Source organism: Pelophylax lessonae (genome assembly GCF_965119305.1).
Source record: "Pelophylax lessonae genome assembly, chromosome: 4".
Classification (NCBI taxonomy): domain Eukaryota; kingdom Metazoa; phylum Chordata; class Amphibia; order Anura; family Ranidae; genus Pelophylax; species Pelophylax lessonae.
The window spans coordinates 22518683-22541314 of NC_138771.1; the positions used below are offsets into that span (position 1 = coordinate 22518683).

Genomic DNA, 22632 nt, shown 5'->3' on the forward strand with positions numbered 1-22632 from the left:
AACTACAAATCCCCCCTACCAGCACAAATCTCCCCTCCTAGCAAAAATCCCCTGCCCCGGCCCCCCCCAAAAAAAATGTTCCATCCTAGCACAAATATCCTCCAATCATTCCTACTAGCACAACCACCCCCCTAAAAATGTCCCCTCCTAGCACAAGACCCCTTTACCGTATCACCTCTTCTAGCAAAATCCTGTTCCCCCATCCCTCCACCCAACACAAATCCCCCCAATCACCTTTCCTAACACACACACACACCCAAATGTCCCCTCCTAGAACAATTTTTACTCCCTGCTGCCCCCCAAATCCCCCCACCCAACACAAATCCTTCTCCTTGTGGTGCCCCCCCCCACCTCATATGATGCCACAGTGCCCAGGGCAGCTTCCCCTCCTGCCCACCCCTTGTCCTGGCCCTGTGTACATGAGTCACTTTTGACAAGTTTCCTGATACCAAGAGATAAAAAGGTGACAGGGGAGGGAGCTTCAGCACAAAGCCTGGGATTGGCAGCCTCAGATCTGTTCATGTGTGCAGTGTGAAAGGTAGGTGTGCCCCTTCCCTCCAATCAGCTTTAAGAGCTCTCCTCACTGAGCTCTGCAGGGTGTAACTTCAGCCCTCCGCCCCCTGTTTTCAGACAGCTCAGACAATCTTTATAAATTCTGGATCTTTGAAGGTATATTGTGGTATACCTTTGAAGGTATATTGTGGTATACCTTTGAAGGTATATTGTGGCTGTCAGTAGCAGATCCTATAAGTCCTGTAAGTTGTGAGATGGGGCATCCATGGATCAGACTTGTTTTTACAGCACATCCCACAGACGCTCAATTGGCTTAGAATCTTGCAGGCATCTTGGATGTCATATTGGGAGCAGCACCTGTTCATCCCCATGCTGGTAAACACGACCCTGCATGGGGTACAGATCAGATCATCTCATGTGAATGAGGCCTTAAAACAGGCAGTGAGTAGGAGACATAATGCTTCTCCACCAACTGTTAACCGATTGCCGACCGCCGCAAGTACATATACTGCGGCGGTCAGCCCCGGCCAGGCAAAGTGACGTATATACGTCACTAGCCTGTCACTTGCTTGTGAGCCAATAGCGGGCTCATTCCCTGGGAAGTCCGTGCGTGTGACCAGCGGACCCGATGTCCGCCGGTCACTCGCGATCGTCCTCCGTGAAGGGAGAAAGGCAGGCGGCTGATGTAAACAAGCCGTCTGTCATTCTCCCCTGTGTAGGAATGGTGATCATACGGTTCTACTATGTAGGACCGTTGATCACTATTCCTACACCAGTAGCCATGTCCAATCACAGTAAGAAGCACGCCCCTAGGGACACACTTAACCCCTCCTTCCCCAATACAGTTAACCCCTTCCATCCCAGTGTCATTTTGCAGTAACAGTGCATATGTATAGCACTGATTACTGCAGTAATGTCACTGGTAACCCCAAAAGTGTCAAAAATGTCAGTCAAGGGTCCGATCTGTCCGCCGCAATGTCGCAGTACCGCAAAAAAAATCTCAGATCGCCGCCATTACGCCAAAAATGACAGAAATCTTTCCCTTTGTTAGTAAACGCGATAACTTTTGCGCAAACCAATCAAAATACACTTTTTGCAATTTTTTTTTTTTTTACCAAACATATGTAGCAGAAAACAAATTGGCCAAAAATGTTAAAAAATTTTGATTTTTACATTTTTTTGGGGGGGAATTTCATATAAAAAATGTGAAAAATATTGTTATTTTTGCAAAATTGTCGCTCTTTTTTTGTTTATAGCGCAAAAAGTAAAAATCGCACAGGTGATCAAATACCACCAAAAGAAAGCTCTGTTTGTAGGAAAAATAGACGTCAAATTCGTTTAGGTACAGCGTCGCACGACCGCGCAATTGTCCGTTAAAATCACGCAGTGCCGAATCACAAAAGGCCCTGGTCAGGAAGGGGGTAAAATCTTTCCAGGCTTAAGTGGTTAAACACCCTCTGAAAAGCTCTTTAGATAGCACCAAAAGTGTAAGTGAACACAGACAACAATAAAAAAAAAAAAACTTAAAATAATTTTCCTGACAGACTCCATGGCAGCATACGTATCGGGTTTGGCCCTGCCTCCAAACCTACCCATAGGACCTCACTCCCATAAATCTTTGCTCCTGTTCAGCACACGTGTTCTTTTTTTGTCCTCCAAAGGATTACCTGATATCCTACCTGAAGATGGATTCCGGGTGATGGATGGCTCTACCAGTCGGGTATGGAGCTCTCCAATAAGCCCCAGCTGCTGCGGGGTATGGAGTAGGGGCGAAGATGTATGCAGCCTTGGCCAAAAAGCCCAGCTGCTGCGGGTGGCCGGTACCCTAGAGTGAGATAAGTCCGGTGGTGCATCCATCCCTGGTGATCTGCGGTTCGTGAGTACAAAGTCCTCCATGGCAGCTATTTTGTATATAATATTGCTCATGCTATTGCCTTTATGTCTTACCTGGTTTCTCCTGCTTTCCCTGGTGGCTAGTGGTCCGGGGGCCGGTCAGCGATTCACTTCCTGACCGGCCGCCGGTGCGGGACGCTACTGCGCATGTGCGGCGCCTCGGGAACGAGGCTTGGTTCTCGCGCATGCGCAGTGTAAGCACGGCGCATGCGCAGTAAGCTTGCGTAGGTGGCGATCGCTGATGACGTCACCAGGCGCCATATTTAAACCCCAGAGCTGTCAGCAGTGTTGTGTTTATACACACTGCTGATACTGGGTGTTCCATATACTGAAATCGATCGGTTTTTGGACGTTTGCTGTGCGCTGCTGCTCTGCCTGCTAACCTTTGGTTCCTGGTGAGTACTGGCCCCAGTTTGGGAGCGCCCCCCCCCCCCCTCTTTTTGCTGTTTTTTTCTGACATTCCTGTCTGGCTCATTCTTGTAGGTCAGCATCAGAATGGAAGCTACTTTGCCCTCCGGTGGTCAGCCCGCCCCTAACAGGTATTGGGGGCTTCTTGGTAGGGATGTGGGTTATAGGGGGTGGGGGTAGGAACTCAAGTGTTCCTAGCTTCCTGTCTGTTTTCTTTGTTTCTTTTGTTTACAGCCCTCCTCGTTCAGAGACTAGGCACTCTGCTCAAAGAAGTGAAAGGCGTTCGAGCTCTCGCCACCGGCACTCTACAGGGAAGTCCCGTTCTGGCTCCCATCATCGTAAAGCGTCCACTTCAGCCAGCCACGCACGGAGACCTGACAAAGCAGGTTGCAGGGGCTGTGGCGCTAGTGTCCCGGAGTGGAAGCTTTTCTGTGACAGATGTTTCTCCCAGGCTGCGGGAGAAAGGGATACTTCCGATCAACGCATTGAGGCTTTGGTCAAGAGAGTAGTAAAGGACTCTTTGGCAGAGATGGGTGTCAGTCGTTCTCAAGACACTGCAACGGCTTCCCCAAGCCCTTCCCCTGTAGCACTTCAAGTACAGGAAGATTTCGAGTTGGCCCATACAAGCCATCAGTCGGTGCTCTTGTCAGGGAGCGACTCTGAAGATGAGGATCCCTGCCTGGGTTTCAAATATGCTTTGGTGCCTTCCCTGGTTAAAGCGGTCAGAGAGACCTTAAATTGGGAGGAGTCAGCTGTTCCCCCTCCTAAGCAAAAGAAGTACTTTAAACAGCTCAACAAGGAGCGGGTTAATTTTCCCTTCCTGGGAGAGTTGGGAGAAATCATTTCGGAGGAGTGGAGAAAGGTGGAACGAAAGAATTCCTTAGTATCCAAGATGGCAAAACTTTACCCCTTCAAAGAGGATGATGTGAAACATCTTGAGTCTCCTCCTCTAGTTGACGCAGCAGTCATGAGACTGGTCAAGCATGTGACCCTTCCCTTAGAGGATACGGTCTCATTTAAAGACCCGTTGGACCGAAGGATGGACTCCGACTTGAAAAGAATCTACCTTACAGCAGGTATGGCCTGCAAGCCAGTCCTGGCTTTAGCCGCTCTATCCAAGGCCATGGAATCTTGGGCTGATGTGGTAGACGAATCGGTCAGATCGGTGTCAGAAGAGGTGGCCAGAAGCGCTCCAATCCAGGAGCTTAGGCTGGGCTCGTCGTTCCTTGGGGAGGCTTCCATAGACCTGATCCGTCTATTGGCAAGAGTTATGCTGTCCTCGGTCACAGCTAAGAGAGCCCTTTGGCTCCGCCCTTGGGTGGCGGATCCGGCATCAAAGCAAGTTTGGTGCCGTATCCCCTTTGAGGGGTTTTCCCTTTTCTGGAACAAACTTGACGAGGCCATAACCCGGGCTACGGGCGGTAAGTCTGGTTTTCTTCCCCAGGATCGGCGCCAGTTCAACATCAAGAAAGGACAGCCTACTAGGAAGTTCGTTCCTGACCGGGCCAGGGAGGCTCGCTCTTAAAGACCTGGTCGTGAATTCAACCGAAACTGGAGATCCAGACAGTCTTCAAGGAAGACGGCGAAGAATGTCTCCTCAGGGGACCGCGAGCCCACTAAGTCTTTTTGAAGGTGGGCCCGCTCAGGCATGTCAAGTGGGTGCGCGTCTACGCTCCTTCCGTCATGTCTGGGCGGCCTTGATTCAGGACCCTTGGGCCGTCAGGACGGTGTCCTCAGGCCACAAGTGGGTCTTCAAGGAGATGCCAGGCTCAAGGTTCCTGCCTACTGCCATACCATTCCTAGAAGAAAGGCGTCAGATTTTATTTTCTTACGTCTAATCTCTTATTGTCCAAGGGGCTGTCATCTCCGTTCCAGAGTCCGAGCGAGGCCAAGGAATATACTCTCCGCTTTTTCTGGTCCAAAAGAAAAATGGATCATGGAGACCAGTCATAGATTTGACCTTTTTGAACAAATTCATAAAAAGAGAAAGGTTCAAAATGGAGACCCTGCTGTCCATACAGCAATCAGTCCAGCCGGCAGATTGGATGGTGTCCATCGACTTGAAGGACGCCTACTTTCATGTCCCTGTGGCCGAAGATTTTCAAAGATTTCTCCGGTTCGAAGTGGGAGGATTACATCTTCAATTTATCTGTCTCCCATTCGGGCTCTCAACATCTCCACGGACCTTTTCAAAAATCTTATTGGCCGTGGTTGCACTACTAAGATTGAGAGGTATCCGACTACACCATTATTTGGACGATCTCCTCCTGTTGTCCCAAGACAGAGATCAGCTATTATTTCACCTGGAGCAGGTCGTGTCCACTCTCCAGAAGTTTGGATGGTTACTCAACGAGGAGAAGAGCCACCTGATTCCAACTCAGTCCCTGATCTACCTGGGCGCCCTGTTCGACACAGAGAGGGCAACTATCTCTCTTCCAGAGGAAAAAATAGGGACACTTCGGGACAGGATTCGCTTTGCCCTCTCATCCTCTCATCTTCAGGCACGTCAATGCCTGAAGGTGATCGGGACTATGGTCGCAGTAGTCCCCATGGTGAAGTGGGCCCTGTGGAGGATGAGACCCTTTCAGAAGGGATTCCTACAGCAATGGGATACGTGGCATCTGGATCAACGCATCTTCTTGACCCCTTCCATGAGAGCTAGTCTCCCCTGGTGGTTATGCAGAGACCACCTGCTGAACTGCCACTCTCTGAAGCCAGCTCCGTGGGTAGTGATCACCTCGGATGCCAGCAACATAGGCTGGGGTGCCCACTGTTTGTCAGAGGTGGCTCAGGGCAGGTGGGAGTTTTCCACTCGAGGAATAGTGTCCAACATACTGGAACTCCGAGCAGCTTTCCAAGCTCTTCGGGCTTTTTCTCACCTGACAAAGGACCAACCTGTCATGCTACGTCTGGACAACACCTCAGCAGTAGCATACGTCAGGAAGCAAGGGGGAAAGCGCAGCTGGTCCCTATTGAGGGAAGTGGAGCCGATTATGTCCTGGGCACAAAGAAATCTCTCGAATCTTTCAGCGGTTTATGTTCCAGGAGTCCACAATGTCAAAGCAGACTTCCTGTCCAGAGTGGACCTGGACAACAACGAGTGGTCCCTTCACAAGGAAACGTTCGACTGGATCCTAACATTGGGGTTCTCTCCAGAGGTACAGAGGTAGACCTCTTCGCCTCCCCCTGCAATTACAAACTGCCGAAGTACTATACAAGATTCAGAGATCCACAAGCGTCAGGGATGGATGCACTCTCGGATCAGTGGAGATTCTACAGGGCGTACGCCTTCCCACCAATTCCGATTGTGTTACAGTTTCTTCGGAGACTCAGGTCGGAGCCAGTGGAGGTAGTGGCGGTGATTCCCTTCTGGCCGAACAGGCCATGGTTTCCCCTTCTGACGCTACTCAGTTTTCGAGACCCAATCCCGCTACCCTTCAGACTGGATCTGTTGTCCCAGGGGTCTGTACTCCATCCATGCCCGGCCCGTCTACATCTGAGGGTCTGGGTGTTGAAAGGAGGAGGTTACAGGCCTTAGGCTGTCCAGAAACAGCGATTTCTACATTGCTTAGTGCTAAAAGAAACTCAACGAACAGAGTTTATCAGAGAATCTGGGAAAAATTTTCTGCACAGTTGGCTGCAAGGCCTGATCCTCACTCTTCCATTAAGATACAGGACGTATTGAGCTTTCTGCAATCAGGATTGGATTTGCCGCTATCGGTGAGTTCGCTGAGAGTCCAGGTCTCGGCTATTTCCGCTTTTACGGGGATCTCCTGGGCCAGTCATGCCTTAATTCGTCAATTCTTTAAAGGAGCAGTAAGAATCAGACCTCAAAGAAAACCTAGGTTTCCCAAGTGGGATTTGCCTCTAGTTCTGGATTTCCTGTTGGATCAGATTCAAGACATGTCCGAATCCATGACCATAAGGGAACTTACTCTGATAACAGCATTCCTGGTAGCTGTAACCTCAGCGAAAAGAGTGTCAGAAATTGGGTCCTTCGGGACACAAGAGCCTTTCTTAATGTTTTTTCCTGACAGAGTGGTGCTCATTCCCATGCTGGATGCGAGACCAAAAAGGACTTCTGTCTTCCATGAAAACACAGAAACAGTGTTACCGACCTTTAGACAGGAAGAGGAAGAATCTTCGGTTCATCCGCTGGATGTTGGAAAGTGTATTAAGAAATATTTGGAAGCCACTTCCTCTTTTAGAAAATCGGAACATCTTTTTGTTACCTTCTATGGTAAAAACAAAGGTTCAAGAGCCTCGACGAGATCTATTTCATCTTGGATCATTCAGACCATCCAGTGGGCTTATAGGGCTAAGGGCTTGACCCCTCCAGCAGTAGTTACAGCTCATTCGACGCGAAGCATCTCTACCTCCTGGGCAGTATCCAGACATGTGGCTCCTGAAGTCATCTGTAGAGCAGCGTCGTGGTCCTCTATTAACACATTTTTGTCCCATTACTGTGTTGAGCCAGCGGCTCTTTCTTCTGTGAATTTTGGTTTGTAAGTCCTGTCTGTTTGACAAAATGCATTAAACTTTTCTGTTCAGCACCTGTCCACCCTGTGTGTACGGCGAGTTATTTCCCGATACGTATGCTGCCATGGAGTCTGTCAGGAAAACGGAAAATTTATATCAAATACTTACCGTAATTTTGCTTTCCTGATGGACTCCATGGCAGCAGGAGTTCCCTCCTGGATTTCTGTGGAGGATAGTTACAGAACACGTGTGCTCAACAGGAGCAAAGATTTATGGGAGTGAGGTCCTATGGGTAGGTTTGGAGGCGGGGCCAAACCCGATAAGTATGCTGCCATGGAGTCCATCAGGAAAGGAAAATTACGGTAAGTATTTGATATAAATTTTCCGTTTTTAACACTCACCAACCTATCCAAAACTAAATTTGGACACATTAGGCAAGAGGGACCTTCAGATATGCACCTCATGGAGTTACTAAATCAACATAGAAAATATTTATATATAACAAACAGTTTGCTGAAGACAAGCAGACTAAGGACATGGATTACTGGAGCCATGTCCTGTGATCTGATGAGACCAAGATAAACTTATTTGGTTCAGATGGTGTCAAGCATGTGTGGCAGCAACCAGGTGAGGAGTACAAAGACAAGGGTGTGTTGCCTACAGTCAAGCATGGTGGAGGGAGTGTCATGGTCTGGGGCTGCCTGAGTGCTGCCGGCACTGGGGAGCTACAGTTCATTGAGGGAACCATGAATGCCAACATGTACTGTGACATACTGAAGCAGAGCATGATCCCCTCCCTTCAGAAACTGGGCTGCAGGGCAGTATTCCAACATGATAATGACCCCAAACACACTACCAAGACAACCACTGCCTTGCTAAAGAAGCTGAGGGTAAAGGTGATGGACTGGCCAAGCATGTCTCCAGACCTAAACCCTATTGAGCATCTGTGGGGCATCCTCAAACAGAAGGTGGAGGTGCTCAAGGTCTCTAACATCCACCAGCTCTGTGAGGACTCCAGTGGCAACCTGTGAAGCTCTAGTGAACTCCATGCCCAAGAGCGTTAAGGCAGTGCTGGAAAATAATGGTGGCCTCACAAAATATTGGCACTTTGGGCCCAATTTGGACATTGTCACTTAGGGGTGTACTCACTTTTGTTGCCAGCGGTTTAGACATTAACCACCTCCCACCCGGGCCATTGTAGATATACGGCCGGGTGGGAGTCTCGTCCTTCTGAATGGACGTTCCGGAACGTCCTTCAGAAGGAGAGAGATCGCGCCGCCGCGGGCACGCGCAGCTGCGCGATCTCGATGTGCCTGTGTCCCTCGGACACAGAGCAACATCATTCGGCAGGAGGGCCCTGTGATTGGCCCTCCTGATCACATGACGGCTGTGTCCAATCACAGCCGTCATGTAATGTAAATAGAGCCGTTGTAACGGCTTCGATCTCTTCTCCTCCTGACAGATCCTGTCAGTGAGGAGAAGAGGGATGATCGGTGCTGCTGCAGGGGTGATCAGTAAATATTTCTAATTACTCACTGATCACAGGGGGGGTCTGTGCTGGTAATCAGAACATTGATTACCAGTGCAGCCCTGGGGGGGGAGGGGTGCCACTAAGCCACCAGGGATGCCCACCCATGACCACCAGGGATGCCCACTAGGGCCACCAGGGATGGCAAGCAGGGCTCAGAGAGCCCCCCAGTGCCCTCCCTATCAGTGTTGCCCACCAATGCCATCTATCAGTGCCGCCCACCAGTGCCCATTATTGCCCACCAGTGCTGCCTATCAGTGGCCATCAGTGCCCCCCATCAGTGCCGATCAGTGCCGATCATTGCCGCCCAACAGTGCCACCTATCAGTGCCCATCAGTGCCCATCAGTGCCGCCAATCAGTGCCCATCAGTGCTGCCTATCAGTGCCCATCAGTGCTGCCTATCAGTGCCCATCAGCGCTGCCTATCAGTGCCCACCAATGCTGCATATCAGTGCTATCTATCAGTGCCACATATCAGTGCCCATCAGTGCTGCATATCAGTGCTACCTATCAGTGCCCATCAGTGCTGCATATCAGTGCCACCCCATCAGCGCCACCCCATCAGTGGCACCCCATCAGTGTCCCCTCATCAGTGCCTGTCAGTGCGGCATCATCAGTGCTCATCAGTGCAGGAAAAAACATATCTATTTACAAAATTTTATAACCTAAACAAAAAAACTTTTTTTTTTTTTCAAACTTTTCAGTCTTTTTTTATTTGTGCACCAAAAAAGAAAAAACCTGACGGTGATCAAATACCACCAAAAGAAAGCTCTATTTGTGGGGAAAAAAATGACACAAATTTGGTTTAGGTACAGGCAGGGGCGGACTGACCATTCGGGCATTTCGGTCACTGCCCGAGGGCCCGCGGTCAGGGGGGGCCCGGCAGAGCTGTCTTTCTGCATGGGCATGCTGGGAAGTTGTCCAGGGGGCCCCACGCAGGGTAGCAATTTTCCCCATCTGATCCCTCAGGACGCTGCAGTAGCAACTTTAGTGTGTGCTAGACTGGTTGCTAGGCTGGCCAGCCGCCTAGCATCTAGCAACCAGTGACGTGCGAGGAGAGGACCCAGAATGCAGAGCGAGGAGGATCTTCCTCGTTCTGCTCTGTGCCTAATATGGAATGTGTGGCTCCACCCACCTCCCTCCCTTCCTCTTCACTGTGCGGCCGAGAGAAACTGCCTGACTGCCATCAGGAGACCTCAGAGCAGGACCGAGGCAAACTGCTGCATGAGGTGATATAATCTGTCATTCTATATCTTGCTTATACGTCTCTCTGAGGTAAATGTGGCTGTGTTCCAAAATGCATGTAGCAAAACGATTGTATTTTATCTAAAGACAAACATCTTCCCTCTGAGATAAGAAGGGACATGTTTACATCTACTTACTATGACTGTTCTATCACACGTGCACAGCCTTATCATTCCCCATCCCCACAGCAAATGTCAGAGATGGCACTGTTCAGTGTTCACAAAAAACTACACTGTGTATGGCTAGAATAAGATTTCTATATTTCTAAAATATTCATATACAACAATGTGACAAAAGTTCTTCAACTACTTTGCTTTTTTTTTTTTTTCCCAAAAACTACTTTGCTTTCTAACAGACACTTCGTTTTTTACCTAGAGGGCAAGAAGTGTATTTTCAGTGAACCATATACAGTACAGTATGTTGAATTATTTTTGTAATGTTTCATTTTTAATGTGACCTTCACAATTTGATATGCTTGCATTTCCACAATTGTGCCAATGTATTAATTGCAGAGATTTGTAGATGAGCCACTAGATCTATCTCTCCCCCTCCCTCCTTCCTTCCCACCCCCCCTCTCTCTCTCTCTCTCTCTCCTTCCTTCTTTCTTTCCACCCCCCCCTCTCTCTCTCTCCTTCCTTCTTTCTTTCCACCCCCCCCCTCTCTCTCTCTCTCTCTCTCTCCTTCCCTCTTTCTTCCCAGCCCTCCTTCTCTCTCTTTCTCTCCTTCCCTCTTTCTCTCATTCTTTCCACCCCTCCTTCTTTCTCTCTCTCCTTCCCTCTTTCTTTCCACCCCCTCCCTCTCTCTCTCTCTCTCTCTCTCCTTCCCTCTTTCTTTCTCTCATTCCCTTTTTTTTTTCTCTCCTTCCCTCTTTCTCTCTTTCTTTCCACCCCTCCTTCTCTCTCTCTCTCTCCTTCCCTCTTTCTTTCCACCCCTCCTTCTCTCTCTCTCTCTCCTTCCCTCTTTCTTTCCACCCCTCCTTCTCTCTCTCTCCTTCCCTCTTTCTTTCCACCCCTCCTTCTCTCTCTCCTTCCCCCTTTCTTTCCACCCCCTCCTTTTCTCTCTCCCCTGTCCCTCTTTCTTTCCACCCACTCTCTCTCTCTATCCTTCCCTCTTTCTTTCCACCCCCTCTTTCTCTCTCTCTCTCTCTCTCCCCTGTCCCTCTTTCTTTCCACCCCTCCTTCTCTCTCTCTCGTTCCCTCTTTCTTTCCACCCCTCCTTCTCTCTCTCCTTCCCTCTTTCTTTCCACCCCCTCCTTTTCTCTCTCCCACGTCCCTCTTTATTTCCACCCCCCTCTCTCTCCTTCCCTCTTTCTTTCCACCCCCTCCTTCTCTCTCTCTCTCTCTCCCCTGTCCCTCTTTCTTTCCACCCCTCCTTCTCTCTCTCTCTCGTTCCCTCTTTCTTTCCACCCCCCCTTCTCTCTCTCTCCTTCCCTCTTTCTTTCCACCCCTCCTCTCTCTCTCTCCCCCCTCCCCCTTTCTTTCCACCCCTCTTTCTCTCCTTCCCTCTTTCTTTCTACCCCCTCCTTCTCTCTCTCTCTCTCCTTCCCTCTTTCTCTCTCTCTCTCTCTCTCTCTTCTTCAAATTGCACAACATAAAATCCTAACACTAGATTCAAGAGCTGTGCCTAATGCCTATATTGTTCTCTCCCTCCATCCCTCTTTCTTCATCTCTTTTTTTTCTCTTGCCCTCCATCCCTCTTTCTTTGTATCTCCCTCCATCCCTCTTCCTTCATCCCTTTTTTTTTCTCGTTCTCTCTCTCCATTCTTTTTTTATTTTTCTCTTCCTCCATCCCTTTTTCTTTCTTTCTCTCTCTCTCTCACCCTCCATCTCACACAGTAAGGACTTGATTACATTTGCAGATTGGAGTCGGTAAAACCCCATAGTTGAGCCCTGTTTTTACCACCCCCAACCGCACCCCCCTTTAACTGCAGTGGCCAGGGGTGTACACATGCCACAGCAGGAATTATTCGCCCTGTCACACTTAACAGGTGTAGCACCTGCAAAGTGTGACCCATTATAGTGAGTGGGGCTGCTCTGCAAGCGCTCTGCAACCTTGTGCAGTACAGTGAAAGAGAGGGTAAAGGAGGTGGTGAGGAGGAGTTTTATCACCTCCACACCAACTGCTTTACCTCTTTGGATCCAACGCTAGCATGCAGAAACTGCATGCATTGCACACAGTTGCAGGGCCTTTGCAGAGTGGCCCCATTCACTTGATTAGGTCACACTTGGCAGGCGCTACACCTGTGTGACAGTGTGTATAATCCCTGCTGCGACTGCAACATATGTACACTCCTGGCCACTGAAGTTAAAGAGGGTGTGGTGGGGGAGTTAAAATAGGGATCAAATATGGGGTTTTACTGCCCCCAAACTGCAAATGTTGTGTATACCTCTGGCCAGTGGGTGAATTTAGGGGAATGGCAAGTGGGCAGGCCCTAGGGAAAGTCGGCGGTCAGGCCCAGGGGGCAGGCCTAAAGCTGTGTAAGGGCCCTCAAAATGTCTGAAGGCTGGCCTGATCACACAGTTTAGTGTGTGTCTATAATTACCAGCCAGGCTGAATGAGTGTTCCTTCTTGCCCAGTGCCACTCATGGCCACAGTGGAAAGAATGTCCCTTACATTGGAGGTCAGGGGGAAGAATGCTCCTTACATTGGTGGTCAGTGGGAAGAATGGCCCTTAGATTGGTGGTCAGTGGGAAGAATGGCCCTTACATTGGTGGTCAGCGGGAAGAATGCTCCTTACATTGGTGGACAGTAGGAAGAATGTTCCTTATATTGGTGGTCAGTGAGAGGAATGCTCCTTATATTGGTGGTCAGTGAGAAGAATGCTCCTTACATTGGTGGTCAGCGGGAAGAATGCTCCTTACATTGGTGGACAGTAGGAAGAATGTTCCTTATATTGGTGGTCAGTGAGAGGAATGCTCCTTATATTGGTGGTCAGTGAGAAGAATGCTCCTTACATTGGTGGTCAGTGGGAAGAATGGCCCTTAGATTGGTGGTCAGTGGGAAGAATGGCCCTTACATTGGTGGTCAGCGGGAAGAATGCTCCTTACATTGGTGGACAGTAGGAAGAATGTTCCTTATATTGGTGGTCAGTGGGAAGAATGTTCCTTCCATTGAGGGTCAGTGGGAAGAATGTCCCTTACATTGGTGGTCAGTGGGAAGAATGCTCCTTACATTGGTGGACAGTAGGAAGAATGTTCCTTATATTGGTGGTCAGTGAGAGGAATGCTCCTTACATTGGTGGTCAGTGGGAAGAATGCTCCTTACATTGGTGGTCAGCGGGAAGAATGCTCCTTACATTGGTGGACAGTAGGAAGAATGTTCCTTATATTGGTGGTCAGTGAGAGGAATGCTCCTTACATTGGTGGTCAGTGGGAAGAATGGCCCTTAGATTGGTGGTCAGTGGGAAGAATGGCCCTTACATTGGTGGTCAGCGGGAAGAATGCTCCTTACATTGGTGGACAGTAGGAAGAATGTTCCTTATATTGGTGGTCAGTGGGAAGAATGTTCCTTCCATTGAGGGTCAGTGGGAAGAATGTCCCTTACATTGGTGGTCAGTGGTAAGAATGTCCCTTACATTGGTGGTCAGTGGTAAGAATGTCCCTTACATTGGTGGTCAGTGGGAAGAATGTCCCCTACATTGGTGGTCAGTGGGAAGAATGCCCCTTACATTGGTGGTCAGTGAGAAGAATGCTCCTTACATTGGTGGTCAGTGGTAAGAATATTCCTTACAATGGTGGTCGATGGGAGGAATGGCCCCCTTACATTGGTGGTCAGTGGAAATTATATAAAATAAATAAAAATTGTTAAAAAAGACTGTAAAGAACATTCAGGTAGGGTGTTATGTAGGACGAGCACGCGCATGAAAACAATAATGGCGGCACATATGTATGGTATCGTCAGGAACGTCGGAGTGAGAGCAATTCTAGGGCCATAATTTTGTAACATGCTGGTCAGCGCTTTTTATTTTTTTTGTATCTTTTTTTATTAAACTGTTCAGCTAAGAACACATTTGTTACACCTGTTATATTGTGTTAATTCATGAAAACCTTATTTTTGGAAATGTACCATTGTTGCACTTTTTTAATGTAAGTTTATTTTTCTTTTTTTCTATAATAAACATTTATTTGAACATAGTGTAGAGAAATTCTGTGACGAACAAATGTAATGTGGGCAGTGCAAGATGTAGGCGGGGTTTGTGTGGGTGTGGCTTGAGTGTGGGCAGGGACACAGGGGGCCCATGATCTCTTATTGCCCGGGGGCCCCATGAGTTGTCAGTCCGCCCCTGGGTACAGGGTTGCATGACCGCGCAATTGTCATTCAAATTGCAACAGCGCTAAAAGCTGAAAATTGGTCTGGGAAGGAAGGGGGTTTAAGTGCCCAGTATTGAGGTGGTTAATGGCTGTGTGCTGAGTTATTTTGAGGGGACAGCAAATTTACACTGTTATGCAAGCTGTACACTCACTACTTTACATTGTAGCAAAGTGTCATTTCTTCAGTGTTGTCACATGAAAAGATAGAATGAAATATTTACAAAAATGTGAGGGGTGTACTCACTTTTGTGTGATACTGTATAAGAGAACTCAAAAACATCCCATCATGTTGTTATTGGTCTAATGGCCTATGCATTGTGTGGATATTCTACTTCTTGAGGCTCTGGAATGAGTTCTCCTATAGATCCTCAAGATAGTATCAGTCCATCTATGAGATTGCTCAAGATAGTATCAGCCTTTGGTTAAGATACACTTTAATTCATGACCATGCAAAATATGGTACATCATTGTAATGTTTGTGGTTATTATTACAATTTATATTAAAATTCTCCATACTTAAAAATGAAAACCGCTGGATGATATAATTGTATATATAATAAAACTCAAAAAGATATTGGTGTTATTTATTAATGCTCTACACATTTCGTGGATATTCTGCTTCTTCAGGATCCGGGATGTGTTCCCATATATATCCTCAAGATAGTATCAGTTCACCTGAGAATGCTCAAGAAAGTATCAAGCTTAGAAACACTTTAATCCAAGTATGATGCATCTTTGTAACGTTTGTGGTTACTATTACAATTTATATTAAAATCCTCCATACATAGAAATTAAAATCATCGATGTGTTTCGTAGATATTCAGACAAGAGGCGTAACTAGAACCTTCAGGGCCCCGGGGCAAGAAACCATAAAGGGCCCCCAAGACCCCTGGCCGGGGCCCTTCTCTTCAAGTCTGGGGCTCTTCCCTCTGATCCTTTACTCTCGTTGCGGGGCCCTGTATTACAGTCCCACAGCTGGAACCTTTCATAAGTTCTGCAGTGGGCCCCCTTCCTGCCATCTTGGGGTCTTCCCATGGTGGTGGAATGCCAGGGCCCGATTGCAAGTGTGACCTCTGCAATCCTGGAAGTTCACCCACTGGTGTCAGTAGTTTTTTTTTTTTTTGGTATTTTAATTGTATTATTTTTTATCATTTTATTTTATTTTTTTTACAATGTCACTGACTATGACTCTGTCCATTCAGAAAAGGAAGGAGCTGGTAAATTACATATTTACTGACCCCTTCCTGGTTCTCTATTGTGACACATCCCCTGCTGCAGCCGGCAGGAGAGGGGAGGGAGCACAGTGGGGGGGGGGGGACCAGGGGAGCACACGGGGGCCCAGAGACAGCAGAACACAAGTGAACTGGATAGAAGGAGTGGCGGGAGCAGCATACAGAGGAACCAATCTCCTCCATTTTCCTTCTGCAGCTACAGGAGGAAAAAGGAGGTCAGTGATTTCTCTACATGCTGCCCCCGCCGCCCCTCCTATCCAGGTGTACAGGGGAGCCGCACAGGCCTCCTGGAGCATGGGGCCCTGGTTGCAATTGCAACCCCTGCACTCCCTGTAGTTAGGCCCCTGATTCAGACCATCTATGAGATTGCTTAAGATAGTATCAGTCTTTGGTTTAGATACACTTTAATCCATACCCATGCAAAGTATGGTACATCATTGTAACGTTTGTGGTTGATATTACAATGTATAATAAAATCCTTCATGCATAACAATTAAAACCATTCAATCATATAATTGTATAAATAAAAGAACTCAAAAACATCCCATTATGGTGATCTATTATTCTGCTTCTTCAGGATGCAGGATGTGTTCCCATATAGATCCTCAAGAAAGTATCGGCCCATCTACGAGAATGCTCAAGATAGTACGTCTTTGGTTTAGATCAGAGGTCTCAAACTGGCAGCCCTCCAGCTGTTGCGGAACTACAAGTCCCATCATGCCTCTGCCTATAGGAGTTATGCTTGTAACTGTCAGCCTTGCAATGCCTCATGGGAACTGTAGTTCTGCATCAGCTGGAGGACCACCAGTTTGAGACTCCTGGTTTAGATCCATGACAATGCAAAGTATGGTACATCTTTGTAACGTTTGTGGTCTTTTTGATTACTTTACCATATACACTGGGGAAAATTATTATTTGATCCCCTGCAGATTTTGTAAGTTTGCCCGCTTACAAAGAAATGAAGGGTCTATAATTTTTATATTATAGAGACAGAATGTCAACCAAAAATCCAGAAAAAACACGATACCAATGTTATAAATTGAGTTGCAGTTCAGTGAGTAAAATAAATATTTGATCCCCAAGCAAAACACGACTTAATACTTGGTGGAGAAACCCTTGTTGGCCAGCACAGAGGTAAGACGTTTCTTGTGGTTGGTTACCAGGTTTGTACACATCTCAGGAGGGATTTTGGTCCACTCTTCTTTACAGATCTTCTCTAAATCCTTACGGATTCTTTGCTGTCTCTTGGCAACTGGAAGTTTCAGCTCCCTCCATAAATTTTCTATAGGATTAAGGTCTGGAGACTGACTAAGCCAGTCGATGACTTTAATCTGCTTCTTCTTAAGCCGCTCTTTTGTTGCCTTGGCAGTATGTTTTGGGTCATTGTCATGCTGAAAGACCCATCCATGACCCATCTTCAGTGTTCTGGCTGATGGAAGAAGGTTCTCCTCCAAGATTTTACACTACATTTTTCTTCCTCCAAACACGGCGAGTCCCCCTCCACAAGAAGGCACATGTATGGTCATGCCAGTAAACATTTAAATGATTCAGAGAAGGATTTGGAGAAAGAGCTGTGGTCAGATGAGACCAAAATTTAGCTCTTTGGCATTAACTCGACTCGCCGTGTTTGGAGGAAGAAAAATGCTGAATATGACCTTCTTCTAAGAACACCATCCCTACAGTCAAGCACGGAGGTGGAAACATGATGTTTTGGGGCTGTTTTTCTGCTAAAGGTACAGACCGACTTTGCCGCATTGAGGGGCCAATGGACTGGGCCATGTATTGTAAAGTCTTGGATGAGAACCTCCTTCCCTCAGCCAGAACATTGAAGATGGGTCTTTCAGCATGATAATAGCCCAAAACATACTGCCAAGGCAATAAAGGAGTGGCTCAAAAAAAAGCACATTAAGGTCATGGAGTGGTCTAGTCAGTCTCCAGGCATTAACCACTTTACCTTTGCTGTCTTACGTCCAGGCCACTTTTTGCGATTCGGCGCTGTTCGACTTTAACTGACAATTGCGCGGTCATGCAATGCCGTACCCAAACGAAATTTACGTCCTTTTTTTCCCCACAAACAGAGCTTTCTTTTGGTGGTATTTGATCACCTCTTCGCTTTTTACTTTTTTGCGATATTAATAAAAAAATGCAAAAATTTTGAAAAAATAACAATATTTTTCTACTTTGACAGTTAAAAAATATCCAATATATTCAATTTTTGTCATATATTTAGGCCAAAATGTATTTAGCTACATGTCTTTGACAAAAAAATTCTCAATGAGCGTATTTTTAACCACTTTAAGACTGGAAGATTTTACCCCCTTCCTGACCAGGCCATATTTTGCGACCCAAATTAAATGTATGTCCTTTTTTTTCCCACAAATATAGCTTTCTTTTGGTGGTATTTGATCAACTGTGCGATTTTTACTTTTTGCGCTTTATACAAAAAAAGAGCGACAATTTTGAAAAAATAACAATATATTTCACATGTTTTTATATGAAATTCCCCCCAAAAAAATGTAAAAATCTAAATTTTTTAACTTTTTCTGCCAATTTGTTTTCTGCTACATATTTTTGGTAAAAAAAAATCGCAATAAGCGTATTTTGATTGGTTTGCACAAAAGTTATCGCAGCTACTAACTACGGGAAATTTATGTCATTTTTATTGTTTTTTTTTTTAACTAGTAATGGCGGCGATCTGCAATTTTTTTTGCGGGACTGCGACATTGTGGCGGACAGATCGGACCCTTGACTGACATTTTTGACACTTTTGGGGGTACCAGTGACATTAATACAGTAATCAGTGCTATACATATGCACTGTTACTGTAAAAATGACACTGGCAGGGAAGGGGTTAATTTTTATTGGTGATCAAGGGGTTAATGTATGCCTGGTGCTTACTGACGTGTGTGGGGGGAGGTGACTGTGTGACACAGGGACAGATTGCAGGTTCAGCTATGCTGAATCCTGCAATCTGTCCCTGCCTGTCACTTAGGAGATCCGCCCGCTCTGTTTACACAAACGGGAGGATCTCCACACTCGATCCCCGACGATCGGGGAAGAGCGGCGGTGATCACCGCCGCTCCTCCCCTGGCCCGACTCCCACTTTGACTGAATACAACGGGAGAGAGCCTCCGGCGGCGCGCGCGCGCCGCCCACAAGGGGAGGAGTCCAGCGACGTAGGTCTACGTCGCTGGACGGAATCAAACCACTTTGCCGCAGTAGCACCAATGTGAGCGGTCGGCAAGTGGTTAATCCTATAGAAAATTTATGGAGGGAGCTGAAAGTTTGAGTTGCCAAGTGACAGCCAAGAAACCTTAAGGATTTAGAGAAGATCTGTAAAAAAGAGTGGACTAAAATCCCTCCTGAGATCTGTGAGAACCTGGTCACCAACTACAAGAAACATCTTACCTCTGTGCTTGCCAAATTAAGTTGAACGGCAATTTAATTTATAGCATTTGTTTTAAGTGTTTTTTTTTTTTTTTTCTGGATTTTTGGTTGATATTCTGTCTCTATCATTTAACCACTTCTGGACCAGAAGGATTTGCCCCCTTAATGACCAGGCCATTTTTTGCGATTTGGCACTGTGTTATTTTAACGGGCAATTGCGCGGCCGTGCAACGCTGTACCTACATAAAATTGACGTCTTTTTTTTTCCCCACAAACAGAGTTTTCTTTTGGTGGTATTTGATCACCTGTGCGATTTTTATTTTTTTGCTATAAACAAAAAATGAGTGACAATTCTGAAAAAAAAAACGATTTTTTTCACAGTCTGCTAAATATACATTCCCAAAAAAAAAAATGTAAAACTCAAATTTTTTATAACCTTTTAGGCCAATATGTTTTCTGCTACATAATTGTGGTAAAAAAAAATCACAAAAGGCGTATTTTGATTGGTTTGCGCAAAAGTTATCGCGTCTGCTATCTACGGGAAAAATTTATGTCATTTTTATTGTTTTTTATTTTTTTTACTAGTAATGGCGGCAATCTGCCATTTTTTAGCGGGACCGTGACATTGCGGCGGACAGATCGGACCCCTAACTGACACTTTGACACTTTTGGGGGGACCAGTGACATTACTACAGCAATCAGTGCTAAAAATATGCACTGTTACTGTACTCAATCAATAGGGAAGCACCAAAAGAAACGTTCAATGCATCCACTCAGTGCTAATGAATAAATTCAATTGTTCGTGATGAATACCATAAAAAGATTCATAAAAAAATCATAAAATGAAAGCAGCCACTATGACAGAGAAACAACAAAAATAAAATATGCTAGACGTCACAAGGGAGATCCAACATTAGTAGTACTGTTACTGTACTAATGACACTGGCAGGGAAGGGGTTAACACAGTGGGTGATCAAGGGGTTAAATGTAAGCCTAGGGGAGTGCTTCTATCTGTATGGGGGATGGGCTTGTGAAATGACCACAGAGACCTGTGTTCTTATATAGAAGGATCACAGGCGCTCTATGATCATTCAAGAGAGAAGAACGGTCAGCTGTGTGTCCTTCTCTCTCAGCGGGGTGTGATTGCGGGTGGCCGGTGGCAATCGGAGCCGCTGGCCCCATGCATTGGAGTGACTGCAGCGCACGCTCGTCCCCATAGGTGCAGGCACGCGACCAACGTAGGGCTACACCGGTTCACACAGGAGGGGCTGCCTGCCACAGTATATCTGCGGCGGGCGGTCCGGAAGAAGTTAAATACACCTATGATAAAAATGATAGTCCCTTCATTTCTTTGTAAGTGGGCAAACCTACAAAATCTGCAGGGGATCAAATAAATAATTTCCCCACTGTATTTGACTTTGTAAGGATCTTTTCATTTATAACATTTAATTAGATATAAACCTTTATTTATTTATTTATTTATTTATTTATTTTTAATTACTGGGCTGATTTCCTTTAATTTATACTCTAGGATCACGTAATGACGATGTTGTGCTGAATCACTCCACAAGAAGAATTCGTGTCGGCAAGAAAATTCTCAGCCCTGTAGTGAAGAAGAAGGATGGTAAAAAAAAAGAAAAATCACTTCTGTGTTGTCCCTGTTTTTTGGATTCTGAATATTCTTTTAGGCTCCTTTCACACTTGCACGACTCTTGGAGTGCAACTTTGATGCAACTTTGCATAAGTGCAACTTGGAAACGACTTTGGCTTTAACCAGTTTTAATGGACAACTGTTGCACACAAGTTGCATTGTATAACATTCAGGTATGAATTTCATGCAACTTCTGAGGGTTAACATTGAAGATATGGCCCTTAGGCTACATGAAAGTTGGACTAAAGTAGTGCATGAACTACTTTGAAGTTGCTGCAACTTTAAGTTGCGCATACAGTCAGGTCCATAAATATTGGGACATCAACACAATTCTAATCTTTTTGGCTCTATACACCACCACAATGGATTTGAAATGAAACAAACAAGAGGGGCTTTAACTGCAGACTTTCAGCTTTAGTTTCAGGGTATTTACATCCAAATCAGGTGAAAGGTGTAGGAATTACAACAGTTTGTATATGTGCCTCCCACTTTTTAAGGGACCAAAAGTAATGGGAAAATTGACTGCTTAGCTGTTCCATGGCCAGGTGTGTGTTATTCCCTCATTATCCCATTTACAAGGATAAAAGGTCCAGAGTTCATTTCAAGTGTGCTATTTGCATTTGGAATCTGTTGCTGTCAACTCTCAATATGAGATCCAAAGAGCTGTCACTATCAGTGAAGCAAGCCATCATTAGGCTGAAAAAACAAAACAAACTCATCAGAGAGATAGCAAAAACATTAGGTGTGGCCAAATCAACTGTTTGGAACATCCTTAAAAAGAAAGAACGCACCGGTGAGCTCAGAAACACCAAAAGACCCAGGAGACCACGGAAAACAACTGTGGTGGATGACTGAAGAATTCTTTCCCTGGTGAAGAAAACACCCTTCACAACAGTTGGCCAGATCAAGATCACTCTCCAGGAGGTAGGTGTATGTGTGTCAAAGTCAACAATCAAGAGAAGACTTCACCAGAGTGAATACAGAGGGTTCACCACAAGATGTAAACCATTGGTGAGCCTCAAAAACAGGAAGGCCAGATTAGAGTTTGCCAAACAACATCTAAGAAAGCCTTCATAGTTCTGGAACAATATCCTATGGAGAGATGAGACCAAGAGCAACTTGTACCAGAGTGATGGGAAGAGAAGAGTATGGAGAAGGAAAGGAACTGCTCATAATCCAAAGCATACCACCTCATCAGTGAAGCATGGTGGTGGTAGTGTCATGGCGTGGGCATATATGGCTGCCAATGGAACTGGTTCTCTTGTATTTATTGATGTGACTGCCGACAAAAGCAGCAGGATGAATTCTGAAGTGTTTCGGGCAATATTATCTGCTCATATTCAGCCAAATGCTTCAGAACTCATTGGACGGCGCTTCACAGTACAGATGGACAATGACCCGAAGCATACTGCGAAAGCAACCAAAGAGTTTTTTAAGGGAAAAAAGTGGACTGTTATGCAATGGCCAAGTCAATCACCTGACCTGAATCGGATTGAGCATGCATTTCACTTGCTGAAGACAAAACTGAAGGGAAAATGCCCCAAGAACAAGCAGGAACTGAAGACAGTTGCAGTAGAGGCCTGGCAGAGCATCACCAGGGATGAAACCCAGCGTCTGGTGATGTCTATGCATTCCAGACTTAAGGCTGTAATTGACTGCAAAGGATTTGCAACCAAGTTTTAAAAAGTGAAAGTTTGATTTATGATTGTTAATCCGTCCCATTACTTTTGGTCCCTTAAAAAGTGGGAGGCACATATACAAACTGTTGTAATTCCTACACCGTTCACCTGATTTGGATGTAAATATCCTCAAATTAAAGCCCAAAGTCTGCAGTTAAAGCACATCTTGTTTGTTTAATTTCAAATCCATTGTGGTGGTGTATAGAGCCAAAAAGATTAGAATTGTGTCGATGTCCCAATATTTATGGACCTGCCTGTATATGAATGGGTATCACTGGAATACATGGGGAACGACATGTCTGATGTC

The 22632-nt window shown here is 46.1% G+C and overlaps 1 protein-coding gene across 1 annotated transcript in view; it reads left to right on the forward strand.

Moving 5' to 3' along the window:
• The window catches only part of CILP (cartilage intermediate layer protein), a 126216-nt gene that overhangs the window by 58044 nt on the left and 45540 nt on the right, over positions 1 to 22632 (forward strand). Inside the window, exon 3 of the mRNA XM_082255267.1 lies at positions 20527 to 20619. Coding sequence (XP_082111393.1) covers positions 20527 to 20619 — 93 coding nt within the window. The remainder of the gene's footprint in view (positions 1 to 20526; positions 20620 to 22632) is intronic.